At 45.0% G+C, this 15669-nt stretch overlaps 1 protein-coding gene and 1 long non-coding RNA gene across 23 annotated transcripts in view; one reads left to right on the top strand and one right to left on the bottom strand.

Moving 5' to 3' along the window:
• The window catches only part of Carmil1 (capping protein regulator and myosin 1 linker 1), a 268322-nt gene that overhangs the window by 90186 nt on the left and 162467 nt on the right, over nucleotides 1-15669 (top strand). For all 22 annotated transcript variants that reach the window (XR_001780810.2, XR_001780811.2, XR_001780807.2 and 19 more), the window contains one exon: nucleotides 12360-12410. Coding sequence is in view for 15 of the 22 variants with exons in the window: in XM_017315585.2 (XP_017171074.1) it covers nucleotides 12360-12410 (51 nt within the window). In the remaining 7 variants the exon portion in view is untranslated. The remainder of the gene's footprint in view (nucleotides 1-12359; nucleotides 12411-15669) is intronic.
• Gm33573 lies at nucleotides 1365-10764 on the bottom strand. Its single transcript, XR_382129.2, has 3 exons — nucleotides 10466-10764; nucleotides 7339-7395; nucleotides 1365-1790 (listed from the first exon to the last, which is right to left on the bottom strand). It is a non-coding gene; the product is annotated as a predicted gene, 33573 (long non-coding RNA).

The following is a 15669-nucleotide window of genomic DNA, read 5'->3' as shown; positions in this document are numbered from 1 at the left end:
TTCCTGATGGGAGTCGTTGGTACAGAACAGCTCATTGCTCAGTTACAGGGTTGATGTCGCCTTCTCTTGCACTGGAACACTGGCTTTATTAATATATGTTAGGGCTTTTGTTACCAGGCTTCTGTATATTCTGTTACTAAACCTGTCAGTTTCTCAAAAGCTAGGGTTTGTGTTTTTGTTTTGTTCTTGTTGGGGGTGGGGAAGGCCTGTGCTGCATCTAGCATGGCTCCACGGCCAGACTTTAGCATCAAGGGAATAAAGAAAAGTCAAACATACAGATGCATGTACAGAAAGAAGGGATGGCATTGGGTGGTCCAGGCTCCCTGACAAAGCTGGGGTGCTCTGTAAACACAGTATGTTTTTCATGGGCAGTTAAACAGAGAGACAGTTATTACTATAGAGCCAAATAGCTGATCTCAGTATGGTCAGTCTTGGTAGGAGGGCAGTCCTTCAGGTTGTGAATATGGGGCAGGGAAGCTATGGTGGACGTTTTCTGCATACACTATCAACATCCACACGGGGACCAGAGGAAGGTTTTCCATTCCTCTGAGGCTCAACCGGAGGTAGCTGGGGGAGGCTTTGTCACTTTCCCATGGTTCTGAGGTCATTGTCTTTGATATGACCAGCTCATGCCAACCACACACACCCCCTGAGCCATCCCACCTGCCCAACTTTAAATTAACTTGGTGGGTATATACTTGTTCTATTGCTTTATAGCATATCTGGGTGCCGATTTAATGCTTTTGTTTAGAGATTTATTTGATAATTTTGGTCTTACAATATGGGAAATTTTATACATATATATTTAGTATTCTACACATAGAGAGATACGTTTCTAACTGTATGACAATTACATACACATTGGATTTAAGCAAGGGTGGTCAGCTTTTAATGACTCGTACAAGACGTAGCAGCATGCTTTAAGATGTGTAAGGCTCCTCAGCTGGGGACATAAGTAATGTGCTCTTGTGCCCGTGTTGGTTTGTCTTTAACTCAGTTTCTTCATTCTCAGGGAACTTAACTGAGCCCAAAGATGGCTCGAAACTTGACTCTGAGCTGCCTGCCCTATTTTCCTCTGGGATATGCAAGTCAGGGGTGTCAGGAGGGTTGGCCTGGTTGATGGTGGCTCATCTTTCATCTGTCAGGCTGAGGATCATCCCTGATCATTGTTGCCCTGTCCACTGAATCTCTTAGGATCCAGGGGAGAACAAATGAGCCCTATTACACAAACAGGCACTTCACTGATGTGGCTCAACCTGGCCACTTTGTCCTCATCACTTGGCTGTGTATTGGGCATCTTAGAAATCTCAAGGCCGTTGCTGAGATGTGTGGACGGTTCAAAAATCCAGCTTAAAGGACAGACAGAGACTGAAGCTCCATTTATTGAGCTGTTGGCATTTTGGAACAGGACTCCCAGCTGCCTTTGAATGGGGGGACCGAGGATTTGTATGTAGTTTTCTTTGTCTCACTTTGAAGTAGTTTCCCCCTTCATCTCTTCCTAAGCTCCCCCTTTCTGATTAAGCTGGGGATACACTCTGAAGCGGACTGCTGTTAATCTTCCTCTGCCTTGAATCTTTAAATGGGAAAAATGCTGAGACTAACACAGCTTTGTCATTCACTGTGATCTCGGAGGAGAAACGAGATACTGATGCTGTGAAGGGCCTTGAACGTAGAGTCTGGAGGATTGCTCTTAAGTCTTAATTTTCACGTGGCACTTACGATGTTGGCATTGAGTCCACGTCAGCGAAGGAAGTCTGTGTCTGAATGACATTGCCAGAGTGAACCATGGCCTGTAAAATAGTAGAATCACATAAGCACTGGAAAAGTTAATCTTCAACACACTTCTGTGCAAATCAGGAGACTTCAATGTAATAAGATAGAACAAGTCCTTTTAAAGTCTATGAATTTATTTGTTTTCTTATTCTAGGCTGTGTTCTGTGGCTGTGACAAATACCAAGACCAAAGGCAACTTGGAGGGGGAATAATGGGTTTATTTCCATTTATAGGCCCATTGTCAAGAGAAGTCAGGATGGAAACCATGAAAAAAAAAATGCCAGTTGCTGGCTCCCTCACAGGCTCATGCTTAGCTTAGTCTACCTGCCAAGGGAATGGTACTACCCACAATGGGCTGGACCCTGTTGCATCAATTGACAGTCAAGACAATCCCTCACAGACATGCATGCCATAGACCAACCCATTAGAGACAATTACTCAATTATGATTCTTTTTCTAGGTGATTCTAGGCTGTCAAGTTGACAGTCAATGCTAAGTAGGACACTTGGAAAGTAATTCATGAATGTTTGCTGGATAATACATTTTTCCCTAGAGGTATATGGTCTATTATAGTAGCTACCAGCTACGAGGCTCATGTTAATTTCACAGAAAGTAAATAAAATCCTCAGTTACTCTAGTGACGTTGCAAATGCTTACTATACTTTCTCTTTCCACACATGGCCAGTGGCTTATGTATTAGGATATCCGCATCGGGACATTTGTGGGAAGGTCTATGAGAGCAGTGTTTAGAAGAACCAGAAAAGGTACAAGGATAGCCGCACCCTTTTCCTCCTCAAAGGCACTCTTTAGAATTGGAATGTCTGGTTTTATATTATTCTGAAGTGATGGAGGGGCAGGACGGAGGTTGGGCATCATTCTCTTGATAGAAAGATCCGTTTTCCTCTGCTGAGAATAAGCACGCTGCCATTCTAATAACGCTTAAGGGGGATACTTGAAAAACCCTGGAATGTGTTCTCTGCTGTTATTAAAACATTTTTTTTATTACACTTGTTTACATGGTGCTAAGCACATGGTATTTGTTGAATGAGTAAATTACTTCTTTAACTATTTAATAATGACTGTGATAATACTTGATCATGGCCCCCAAAGAAAATGGAATTGGTCAAGTGTACGAATGTAAATACTTGTTTCTTTTTGTTTTGGTTTGTTTTGGTTTGGTTCTTCTTTCCCCTTGCTCCCTCCCATCCCCCCATGGGAAATGACTTTAAAAGTCTAATCCTCCAGCCTTTTCTTCCCAAGTGCTAGGATCATGAAAGTGTGCCACTATGCCTGCTTTGAAAGGGGATCTACTATTTTGGGAAACAGAATGCTACAAATTTAAATTCATTATCTACAAGAGAGAAAAACACAAGACATTTCCTGATAAGGAGCATCCTCAGGCAGAAGCCTGCTTCTACCCCCACTTTGAAGTTTCTTTAGTTTTGGCTCTTCTCTGTCTGCCTCTCCTGGGGACCTAAGATCTGTCCTTCTCACTCACCCAGGCTTCTAGGTGTTGAATGTGGGGGAAGGGCAGGGGCAGCCCTGGGTCTTGGAAGTCTGCTCAGTGTCTCTGTTGGCTGTAGCCATCACACCAGCACCCCAGAAGGACACAGAAGGAGATTTGGAGCCAGGCCACTGCAGGTCCATAGACAGGATCCACCTGCAGTCTGCTGTGTTGGACGTTGGCAGTTTGGTAACAGACACCAGGTTTACCATCTGGCCTGTTGCTGACACAGAGGGGAAACCTTGGGAATGGTTAGGGCCACTAAATGGGAAGGGGTAGGGCCATTAAAGAAGATGGGGTCACTTCGGCCACTCCACACTCAGAGGGAGGGAGAAGCAGGCAGAGGCAGTGCTTCTGGCAGAGATGCTGCAGAAGCCTGCTTGTGCTGGAACTCTACAACATTTAGCTACTTCCCACTGAGTGCGAGCAGTTTGCTTTCAAAAGTTCTGCCCACTTGGTAGGACACTGAGTGCCCAGAAGAAGAAGGTTGATTTCTCTGTTCTCCGAGCAAAACATAGCTGCAGCTCGGAAGAAGAAAAATTATGCATTTCTTAAAAAAAAAACAATGTTTCTGCCTAGTATGTCTTTCCACTCTGCTTAGCTTTATTTGTTTGTAATTTGTGAGATGAAGTTTCTCTGTGTAGTTCTGACCCGGGTCTTTTCATGTAGCCCAGGATACCCTCACAGTTGGCGTTCTTTCTGCTTCTACTTTCTGAGTACAAAAAAGCCTGACTCTGTGTCCTGGCTTAAAAAGATGGCTTGTCTAGTATAAAACTAAATATCACTAAAGTAATACATGATAATTTTCACATTTCCTATAAAATCTTTCTCGTTGGGATCCTGCTCCATCCTTCATAAATCATTTACTTCTGTGAACAGAGTTTTGGAAGTCTTTATTAAGATGGATTTCCCTGAACCCTATCCATTGCTGGGAACGACATTCCCAGCCTCTGGGCAGTGCAGAACCACAGATTCTGATTACCAGATCACTTGTCTCCTTCTAGAATCCAGAATTTTTGTTGCTGGAAGTAAGGCCTGGAAGAAAGATGAACATTCAAGAGGCAGAGGAGCAAGCAGGCTGTGTGCCAGGTGCCGTAGTGGGCGCTGAATGAAGAGGATGCAGCCTTTTCTTGTTCCCACATACTTTATGGTTTAGTGGGGTTGGCAGATAGGAAATAGACAATCCTAGCAATTCAGCTTGTTCAGGGGAATTAGGACAGGAACCTGTAATGGGAGCCAGAAGTCTCAGGTTCTTCTCTAGAGATGTGCTTTAGGCTGGAATGTGGAAAGAGGAATAGGATGATCAAACAGGGGTAGGGACAGCATTTAAAAGCAAGGTATTTTATAGTAAACCCGGAACCATGGAGCTCTGGACACTAAGGTTAGGGGTGGCCAGAGTTGAGGAGTTCAAGACCAACCTAGACAACATAAAGTTGGTTAAGAAGTCTGCAGGAGGAATTTCAGTTGAGTTGTGGGAAAGTAGCCAATTTTGAATACTAGAGTAGTGATTTTGTACCACAGCCTCAGACAGAGCATACAAAGCTGTGTTGAGAAATTGTGTTCAAAAGTGAAAGGAAGCTGAAGAGGGCCTGCAAGAACTGTGCAGTGTGCACAGAAAGCACGCTGTGGAAGGGAAGCCGAGTTTTATTCATGGCTTGGCAATCCTGTGAAGGAAGGGAAGATGTCCTGAGATGGCATGGCCATACTCCCATCCCTAGAGAAGGAGGAGGGGGAGGGGGAGGGGGAGGAGGAGGACTTTGAAGGACACAGGCAGAGGGTAGGATGCTTGAATTAGCAATCCTCAAAGGAGCTGGGGAGATAACTGACAGCTGAGCACTTGACTATTGTCTGTGATGCTCTAGGTTTGAATTCAAGCACCACAGCTAGTAAACAGAAGGGAAATCTTAGAGGTTTGGAGTTTGAAGTAATAACTAGCCCAGGCTAGGGTGTGGTGGAATGGTTACGAGGGTCCAGCTGTGGAACGATAACCTGATAGAAGCTCTGGGGAGTGTGACATGGCATCATATTTTGAACACTTTGTGTTCATTCTTATGACAGCCTGATTGAGGTATACAGTGTGGTCCTTAGTTCTACAGATGAGGAAAGCGGGGCACAGAGATAATGCTGAGGGCCTTGCGCTTGTTGGACAATTGCAGTACCACTGAGCTAAGTCCCCAACCCTGAGATAATACTTCTGAAAGTCCCATGCTTGTAAGGTTTTGTAGTGAGTCAGAATGGTGATCGATCTTCAGAAAGTAGTATCATAAGTATGGAGGCACCGTTGTTCCCAATGATAGAAGTGGGGCCATGTAGGAAGAGTGGAGCCAGGTCTTGGTACCACACGTGAAGTCAGCTGAAAGTGCCTGGTTTTTAGTGCTCTAGTTGGGTTAATTCTTCCACCTGTCCTAAAGGCCATGCCAAAGGCAAGTCAAAGTCAAGAGAATGAGAAAGTGGTTTGGTAAGAAGTTACCAGGAGAATTTAACTTGGTCTGGATCTCACCCCATCCCTTTTTGTTGCTGGCTGCCACTGTGTCCCCTCACTCCTTATTTCTCCCTTCTGCAATTAGTGCATATTGTCATTCTCCCTGCCCCTCTAGTCACAGTAATGTTAAATGTAGTTTGGGCTGTCTGCTCTGTGCCACCTGCACTTTTGCAGAGCGGGAGGCTATTTTGTAACTCTGCTCTGAAGAGGAAAAGAGAATGCATCTTTTGTTTGTTTGTTTGTTTGTTTGATGAAGATTCCAACGTGACAAAGGGGAAGGAAGGAGAGATACCTGCTCTTCCATAGGTGGGCCAGGAAACACACACTGGTGGTTAAGTTGAAATTATGTGTGTGTGGCAAGAGAATGACAGCAAAGACAAGTGGCACTTCACATTCTTGTCCTGTGTGTGTCCATTTGTTAGCTGTCATCATCGTTCCTTGGTCTGAGGACACGCTCTCCCGAAATGTGCACTGCTCGTAGTCACTAGCTGTAACTGTCACTGTCTGTCCTTTGGAGTGATCATGCATGGCATGACCCTTGTTGCATGTGACACACAGGATGGAGGACTCTGGTACTACCTTCAGGGTCTCAAGAGAGCTCTGCACCAGGGAACAGTGATGGCAGTTGATCAGCTGGAAGGGAAGCCTCATGCAATCTTGCTTCTTCCTAGAGATTTGGAAGGTACTGGCAGATCTGGATAGAAATGCTGGCATGCCTGCATAAATGCCCCTGCATGCAGGTTCCATATAAACCCTTTGACCTGGGTCTAAAGCTTTATTTGACTTATATTCATTCTAGGTCTAAGAAGGTCCCATTCCAAGGCCTGAGGTCATGATGCCTCAGGACCATGATGATGGCTTTATTTATTTATTTATTTATTTATTTATTTATGTGTTTGTGTTGTATGCATTAGTGCATGCATGAGTGTGTGTGTGTGTGTACATGTATGTACCCATGGATTTAAAAAGCTAGGTCGTTTCTGAGGGGGAGTTAGCAGGAGAAATTTAACTTGGTTTTGATTCCTGAAAATTTAATTGATCTGTATTCCTATCTGTCACTCATTGTTGCTGTTTGTTTGTGCTGATCATTCATAGTTGGACTTATAGATATTCCCTAGCCACCTGATGTCGGTGTCGGGAGCAGACATTGGTCTTTTGAAGAGAGTGGTAAGTGCTCTTAACTTCTGAGCCATCTCTCCAGTCCTATGACACTTTAAAAGAAAGTCCACTTCTGTTGCGTGTCACTACTAGGACATTGCCATTACAACCTTGTGCCTCTCACGCTTCTGTTTTAAAAAAATGCCATTAAAAATCAGGTGCTAGATTAGAGAATTTTTTATTACCTAGTATTTTAGAAAGAGAATATGATGTATAACTACATTAAGAAGAGACTGGACATGATGGCTCACTCCTGTAATCTGAGCACTCAAGAAATAGAGACAATTGCAGTAAATTTGAGGCCAGCCTTGTCTACATAGTGAATTCTATGCCATACAATGTTACATGGAGAAAGCTGTCTATTAAAACAAAGAGAGAAGCATCACGCATTGACAGTGTTTTGGAGTAGGCACATGTTTACCTGGTGAGGAAGGGTTCCACTGGTTTGTTTCTTTCATGCTTGACATCTTGCAGCTTGCTGTAATGGGAGAGCAGGAAGAATGGAGTGATTGTCTGACAAGCCGTGTGTAAACATTCCATTTCTGTGTAAGCAGAAACAACCAGGCGGGGAGAAAGGATTTGCACAGGTGTTAGAGCACAAAGCCTTTGCTGGCACCAGGCGCCAGAATAGAAGCTGACCTCAGCAGCTTCTTGTCCCTTTCTGCAGAATCAGGGACCACGGAAGTGACATCCTTTTAGCAAACATTTACCACCAGGGGCCTGGTCTTCCTAGAAGTCCACATACACCAAGAGCAGGAGACTCGCAGAATCAGGGAAGCCCGGAGAGGGCCTAAGCAATGGGGCCAGAATAGTGGAATGTAACTTAGAGACTAGTTTTAAGACTTACTCACTCACCCACTTCATTCATTCTTCAATCACAAGATCTCACAGTGCAGCCTAGTGTGGCCTGGTTCTGTTCTATGACCTCCTTCCCTCAGTACTGGGATTACAGGCAGATTCTTTCTCTCTGGTTCTGGCTTTGTCTCTGCCTCTCAAGTTAATATAGTTGGTGTATTTTTTCAATAACAATGTTTATGTGTTATGTGTGTATCTTTATATAATTATGTATATGTTATACACACTATATATATGTATATATGTATATATTTAGTTATACACTATAAATGTATGTATGTGTGTGTATATATATATATATGTATATATATATATATTTATACACACACACACACACACACACACACACACACACACTGTGTATATGCATTGCCTGTGTGGGCCAGAAGAGTGTATCAGAGTGCCCTGGAACTGTAGTTACAGGCAGTTGTGAGCTACCCAGTGTGGGTGCTGAGACGGCTCAGTGGTTAAGAGCACTTGCCGCTCTTCCAGAGACATTAAAACTTATTCACACTTGGGTCACCCAGCTAGCTTATTCACTCAGGCTAAATCTAGATCTCTCTCTCCCCAGTTTCACTGCAGTATGGTCATACTATTAATTCATTTATAACAGTGTAAACAGAAACTATGTAACATGTTCCATGTAGTGGAATTCCTTTCAGCACTTTGTGTATTAGCTCAGAAATACAGATACTATTTTAAAATTCTTAATTAATTTTTTTGTGTATAGTATACATGTGTTTGCACCCGTGTGTGGGTGTCCATGTTAGTCTGTGTGTGCATGCATATCCAGGTATGTGTATGTGTGTTGGTGTGGGGACTACGAGTTGATGTTAGGTGTTTTCCTCAGTCCTTCTCAACCATCCATGTAGAGTCAGGGTCTCACACTTGAGCTCAGAGCTAGTGTGGCTAGCCACTCTGTTCTGTGGATCCCCTGTCTCCATCTTCTAAGCACTGGGATCGCAGGTTGTCTGCTGGGCCTACCTGGCATTTAACACCATTCTTCCTGCTTCATGGCAGACACTTACCCACTGAGCCACCTCCTCACCCTTAATTGCTCAAAGTCACTTGTGCTCCTGCCTCAGCCTCTTGGGATTGTCAGTATGTGCCACCACACCAGCATTATTGCTCTCAATCACAGAGGAAGACACTGGGGCACCGCAAAGGTTTAGAAATTTGCTCCAGGGTCATAGGAATAGTAATAAACATTGAAGCCTGCGATCACTGCGGGCCTCTCTCTTAGATCCAGCATCCACATCAAATGGCTTATAACTACCTCTGACCCCAGCTGCAGGGGATCTGGTACGCTCTTAGCCTCCATGTGTAGCTGAACTGATGTGTGTATACTACTACTACTACTACTACTACTACTACTACTACTCCTCACACACACACACACACACACACACACAAGTACATTTTAATTATTTTTAATCCCAGGGATGGTACATTGAGCAAACTGGTATGGTTATATATAAATAAAACCCTTTTTACACGCATATGAAGCTGGACACGGGGACACAGACACACTACACTTTATATACTTCATATTCAGCAATGAAACCGAGGGACAAGGGAAGGCATCTAGGTTTAGCCTGAGTGAGTAAGGTACCTGGCTGACCCAACTGTGGACAAGTTTTAATATTGCTGGAAGAGCGGCAAGTGTTCTTAACTGCTGAGCTGTCTTGTGGGGTAGCTCTCAACTTCCTGTAGTGCTTAGAAGGCAGGGAACTTGCAAGCTCAAGACCAGCCTGGGTGGCATAGCAAACCTCTATCTCATAAAACTAAACACCAAACCAAATAAGCAATGTTCCCCACCGAACCCCACAAAATAGATGGGTGTCTGCTTTGCTATATGGTTTGGCTTGTTAATCCTGTGCCAGGGTGTATGGTGTGGTGAGAACACTAGGTAGTAACATAGAACCCAACACTTGTCAAAATACTGCAGATGAGGCTGTGTAGTTTTTTTGTTTAATACTATTTACTAATGAACTAATACTAATTGATACCCATCCTGTGACCTCCAGAAATACCTTGTGATGGCACTTGTGGAAGGGGATGGCACTTGCTCTAGGACAGGACTCACTGGTCTGCTGACCTGGGTGGCTGGTGGTGGGAGGTGTTTATCCTCAAGGCTTCAGGATAGGAAGGCTCGAAATGCCATATGTAGCCCTGGCTCAGTTGCTTAAGTGTGTGTTTTGAGATTAGTTTTTAAGACTTATTAATTAGGTGTACACAGGGGACCTTGTAAGTGCTTAATTACCCATGTGCTCCTTGTATAATGATGTCCAAAGGCATCTCTTCATTTTCCTTCCTAGCTTGGTCGCATTGCTCTGTGACTGTGCGATACTCTCCTGGAATGCAGTATTTCTTCTATGATTTCTGTTGTTTGTTTTTTCCCAGGTGGTATACTGACAACCCAGGATTTATAGCCATCAAAGGGGTGGGAAGGAAAGGGCTGAATCAAGAGTAGACAGTAGGGGAAAGAGGAGGTGGGAGCAAGCTGCAAAGAGACCTGGTGGGAATAGTGGCAGCATTAACAGAGAGGGGGTCTGAGGGGAAGAACAGAGAGAGACCAAGGCTGAGGGGTCTACATCATCTTGACCCAGGAAGGCAGGGCATGTGGAGACAATGAGAGAGATCAAGCCACAACCAGATGCTGAGATGGTGTCAAGAAGGCAAAGAAACTCCACCTTTTTCTTAGGCTGCCGGTCATGGTCATCCCTCTGGCTGCCGATGTGCATCCATTTGCTTCATAGGGCTTTCACGTGTTCTGTGGCTTGTTTGTGTTTCCACATGTGCCATTTCCAGAGGAACCTGACTCATAAAGGAAAGATTAGAATCTGGAGTGAGGAACACTCCAATGTGTACAATAGCATCTGGGTCAGCACTCCAGCTCCGTGCTGTCGAGATTGCTGTGTAACAGTAGAAAGTATGGCGGGGCCAAGCTGCTCATCACACATCAGCCGGGAAGCAGACAGCGAGAGGGGGGAGCCCACACCCAGATCACATGAAAGCCCGTTCCTGCTGTGCAAGGTGCATAACCTCTGTCTGCTCCAGCTTCTTGCACTCCAAATGGGAATAAAGACAGCGATTCTCCCTCCTGTAGGTTAAACACTGGCACACATTAGACTGTTCAGCGTGCACAGCAGGAATTGACTCATTAAAGGATCCAGGTATTGGTCCCTTGGCTCTCTCCACTTTTCGTGCTCCCTACCTCCCAGCAAGTGGTCACAGCCGTACTCCACCGTGCACTTCCTGCTATGCTGTTTTTCACTGTAGGCTCTGAGACTGTGAGCTCAAGTGGTCATGGATTGACCTCTTGAGCCACCAGCTGAAAGACATGTATGTCTTCTCTTAGGTGTTTCAGGTTTTCTGCGTCCTGCGCTTGTTGTCATGACCCACCATGCTGCCTGTGCTCATCTTGGCATTTGTCATGTTTATTGCTTTGCTTCTTTGGCCTCCAAGGACTGTGATTGACCCAGCATATAAAATCTTCCAATGTAAAACTCCTTCTGTTGCCTCCAGCCTCAGAAATTACTAGACTCGTATAGAGCAGACCCACTTCTAAAGTCAAGCAGTGAAGATTTTAGGTACAGTAGATCCTGGTGCAGCTCCCTTCCCTCTTCTTTATTACTGGCGACTGACCTAGGCCCTGGTTCATGCTAGCTGAGCCAACCATTAAACTATGTCACCTCCACGTTCTGATGTGTAGTTTCTAAGATTCTATTCAAACTTGGGATTCCTACATTAGGACCTAGGTCTCATTTGCTAAACTAGGGATTTATTAACTAGGACGTTGTTTGGAAAATGAAGGAAGGCGACTCTCCTGTCTTGCAGGGCTTGCAGGGCTTGCAGGGCTCTGGCCTCTCCTTTCTTTCCTTCGGAAGCTTATGAGGCCCACGGGGATCTCTATTGTGCAGAGAGTCCAGTTGGTAATGGGCAGGTAGCCTGCTCAAAGCCAGGCATCAGCTACTATGTATTCAAGAGGGGTCCCCTGCATGGCGAGAGAGGCTTATAGGCCATAGGAGCCTATAGTGTACAGATATCACTAGCTGATTTTCAGAAAGGAAGTTCAAAATGATATCCTGTCCAAATAGGCAAAGTTGGAGAAGGCCTCTTGGAAACTAGTCTGATTGTTCTGCCTGTGTGTTACATAAGTGTTAATCAGTGTATGCCCTGTGGTGGAAAGCAGGAGGGTACACATGGGTGCTGGCATTGGGGAAGTGCAAATGAGAAGGCACCTGGCCCTTCACTGTTTGCTATTGATGTAGCTGACTCAGGGCGCTAAGAGAACCACCTTTCAGTGCGTGCCCACTCAGTGATCTAGCCTTGGGACCAACTGCTCATCAGAGAGTTCATGGTTTACTGTTCTCTGTAGCCTCCACGTAGGCACACCTGGACTGGAACTAATTCTCTAGGACCAAGAAGCTGTCCTGGGTCACTTAGGACAAGAGCCAAGTCACATCACAACATGGAATAACAGGAAGCTTTTAGGGTATTAGCGTCTTTGAAGTCAGGCAGCGAGACTGAAACCCTTCAGGCCCATTTGTAGTCCTGATGCCAACTTCCGCTTTTGTGTTCCAGGTGCTCACATCATGCCGAGCCTTCCTCCTGTCAGCACGCATCCCCAGCAAGGTAAGCAGCGGTGAGCTCTCCTTCTGAGATGCATTGACAGGCACACTCCGTGTGTATCCACGTGCAGACTCTCACACATATCCACAGATACTCAAATGAAGGGGTGTCCAGTGTTTGGCATTTTGATATGATGTTGTTATCTCCATATGTGTTAAGTTGCCTGCACAGCTGTTCTGGAATGCACGCTACCTGCCAGTTGAACAAGCCTGCTCTAAAATCCATGCCTTCACAGATCCATTCCACAGAGCCTAGCATTTAGGCTGATGTGTCAGGGTTGTCTCTGCACACATGTTTTGTTTTATTCCTGTTCAGAATGTCCCTGGAGCTTGTCCTGAAGGATGCTTTTCATTTCCTTTCAATTCTTTGTGTAGAGGCATCCCGAGGACCGTGGTGAAGCGTGTCGTGTTCTGTCCCCAGGCTCTTCGTCCCAGTCATTTCTCCCTCACTTGCTCTGTGCCAACTCCCTTTCATATTTGCTTCAGTCCAGCAGTAGCAGCTTTTCTCAATCAGGGTCTGATGTGGGAAATAATCTTCCTGATTCTAAAGGGTGCACTGCAAGCTTGTGAGCTCTGTTCCCAATCCAGTCTGCCTGTGAAAAGGAGCACTTCAAACTCTCCTATCCTCTCTCTCTACTCTCTCTCCTCCCCACCTTTCCCCCCCTCAGCCCCTCCCCTCCGCTCTCCTCCACTCCTCCTCCCTTCTCTTCCACTCCCCTCCTGTCTCCTTGCCTTCCCTCCCTTTCCATTTCTAGCCCCCCTTTCCTCTCACTCTCCTCTTCTCCCTCTTTCCCCACTGCTAACTTCCCCTTCCCCGTCTTTTTTCTATCTTCCCCCTCCTTCCTTTCCCTCTCCCTTTCTTCGCCTCCCTCCCATTCTCTTATGTCTTTCCTTCTTTCTTCCCCATCCTTACCTCCCCCTCCATTTTCCTCTCCTCTCTGTTCCCTTTCCTCAGGCCCCTTGCTCCCCTATGCACCCCCTCTCCCGACTTATACTTGCAACAACCCTCCTTTCTCAGGTATGAGTTGCAAACTCAGCTCCAAGTTTTAACTCTTACTAGTTTCACTAAAGAAAGATACTTAGATACTGTAGGTTCCAACCCTTCGTGTACATTGACACATTTCCTGGCTTATAAACTAATCAGTTACTATGGTAACGAGGTTGGACTAAACTCTCTCTAAAAATACCAAAAGTGGAGCTGGTGTAGTATTGCACTCCAGTAATATGAGACAGAGAGATCATGGATTCTAGGCTAGCCTGGGCTACCCAAGCCTTAAAGCAGGAAATGGGCAGGGGCAATGGTGCAAGGCAGTATGTAACAAAGCCGATGCTGTATTATTGCAGATGAAGATATATGGGCCAGTTGAAAAAACATTACTTGCCCCAATGGAAGGAAAGCTCCAAAGCCGAGTGTAGTGATTCTCGCAGTGATTCTAACGCTAGGGTGGTAGAGGCAGGAGGTTCAAAGGCTGAAAGTCATCCTCAGCTGTGTAATGAATTCCAGGCTAACCTGGGCTACATGGTGGGTTTAAGGCCAGCCTAGGCAATATGAGAGATAGTATTAGGAAAAGAAAAGGAGAAGACTCCTAGGTAATATCTGGGTAAGGATGTGAGAAATCTCAAATGTGTGGAAATAGGCACACACTTGAGTCACATGTCTCAGATCAGTCACAAAGAAATAGCTAGGTAGGGTGACACACACCTATAGTTCCAGTGTTTGGGAGAGTTGGAGACAGGGGGATGGCTGTGAATTCAAGGTACTTCTGGGCTATACAGTGAAATATGAGCCAGTTTAAAAAGGAATGGGAGAAGAAGGGTGGGCAGGGGAAATGGAGTTTATGTGGTGCCTGGGTTTGAACCCAGTGCCTCATTCATGTTAGGCAAGCATTCTACCAACTGAGCCACACGCCCAGCCCTGCCTTAAGCCTGTCTTCCTTTATTGAATGTTGGTCTCTTCCCACCTCTTCTTGGTTCTTTGAACTTGAGGTTGTTCTTCTAGGGCCACCCACAGTCTCACCAGGCTTCCCTGGTTCTGTAACCCAGTAAAGGCCCTTGTTAAGGCACAACGCAAGCATATTAGTTGTGGTCCAGTCTTGCAAGACAAATCACAGAAGTTCAGGTTTCCAGCTGGTAACTGATGTCAGTACAGTGCTCATGGCTATGCATCCACCCTGTGTCTGCTGGATTCGGTGACAGCTTAGGGTCTGTTGTCCGCTTTTTTGTAGCAGTTATATCAGGCACTTAAATGAGAGGTGGTTTCCATAGCAACAGATACTTAGTAAACAAGGAGGGAGATATCAGAGACTAATGAAAGTGAATTACTAGGAAAATCGACACCTTGAGGACCACACCACTGTTACTCTACACAGAGCTGGAGTGTGAAGCACAATTTTGAAATGCCTGTCCTCAGCTACAAAACAGGTGCTTTTGTTTTATTTTATTTTATTTTATTTTATTTTATTTTATTTTGAGACAGGGTCTCCTGTAGCCCAGACAGGTCTCTGGACTCCTCCTCCTTCTGCCTCTACCTGTGATGCTGTGATGACAGGCATGTAACAGCATACCTGGTTGATGTGGCACTGGGAATCAAACCCAGTGCTTTCTACATGTTAGATAAGTGCTCTTCCAACTGAGCCGTATCCTCCACCCCAGGTTCTCCATTTCCAAAGGCACTAGCTCATCTGTAAGTAAGGCTTGACTCAAATAAAAGCTTTACCCCTGCAAAAAGGAGTGGAACGTCAAGGTGCATTTTTATATGCTTATATATTCTAAGTAATACAGGTAGGCAAGTATACCTTTTTTTTTTTAGGACAAGTTTTCTGCTATACTTTAAAGAATTTAACCCAGATGTAGATCTTGGTAACATTAGGTAGAAAAGTTGCTGAAATTGAATATGTCAAAATATGGGTCCTCAAGTGTGCATGTAGCTCATAGAAGACACATCTTATTTCCCTTAGAGTTTCCAGTGTGGCACATAGTAGACTGTTCAGAAGTGTTGACTAGGTGAATATGAATGAATGAGTTCATTTGTTCATTCTCATATACCACCCTCCCTAATAAAGTCTTGCTATATAGTCCAACTGGCCCTGAACTCATGGTCATCCCCCTGCCTCAGCCTCCTGAGTTCTGGGATTACAGACATCAGCCACCACACCAAGTTCTATGATTCTGTCTCCAGATATCGCTGTGCCTCCAGGTGTTTAACTTTGATATCTTCTGCTTTAATATTTTGCCCTACTTGTGTGCCTTGGCACAACATGACA

The sequence above is a fragment of the Mus musculus genome, chromosome 13, assembly GCF_000001635.26.
Source record: "Mus musculus strain C57BL/6J chromosome 13, GRCm38.p6 C57BL/6J".
Classification (NCBI taxonomy): Eukaryota; Metazoa; Chordata; class Mammalia; order Rodentia; family Muridae; genus Mus; species Mus musculus.
Note: the sequence above shows the minus strand (reverse complement) of the source record. Positions and strands in the feature narration are given on the sequence as shown.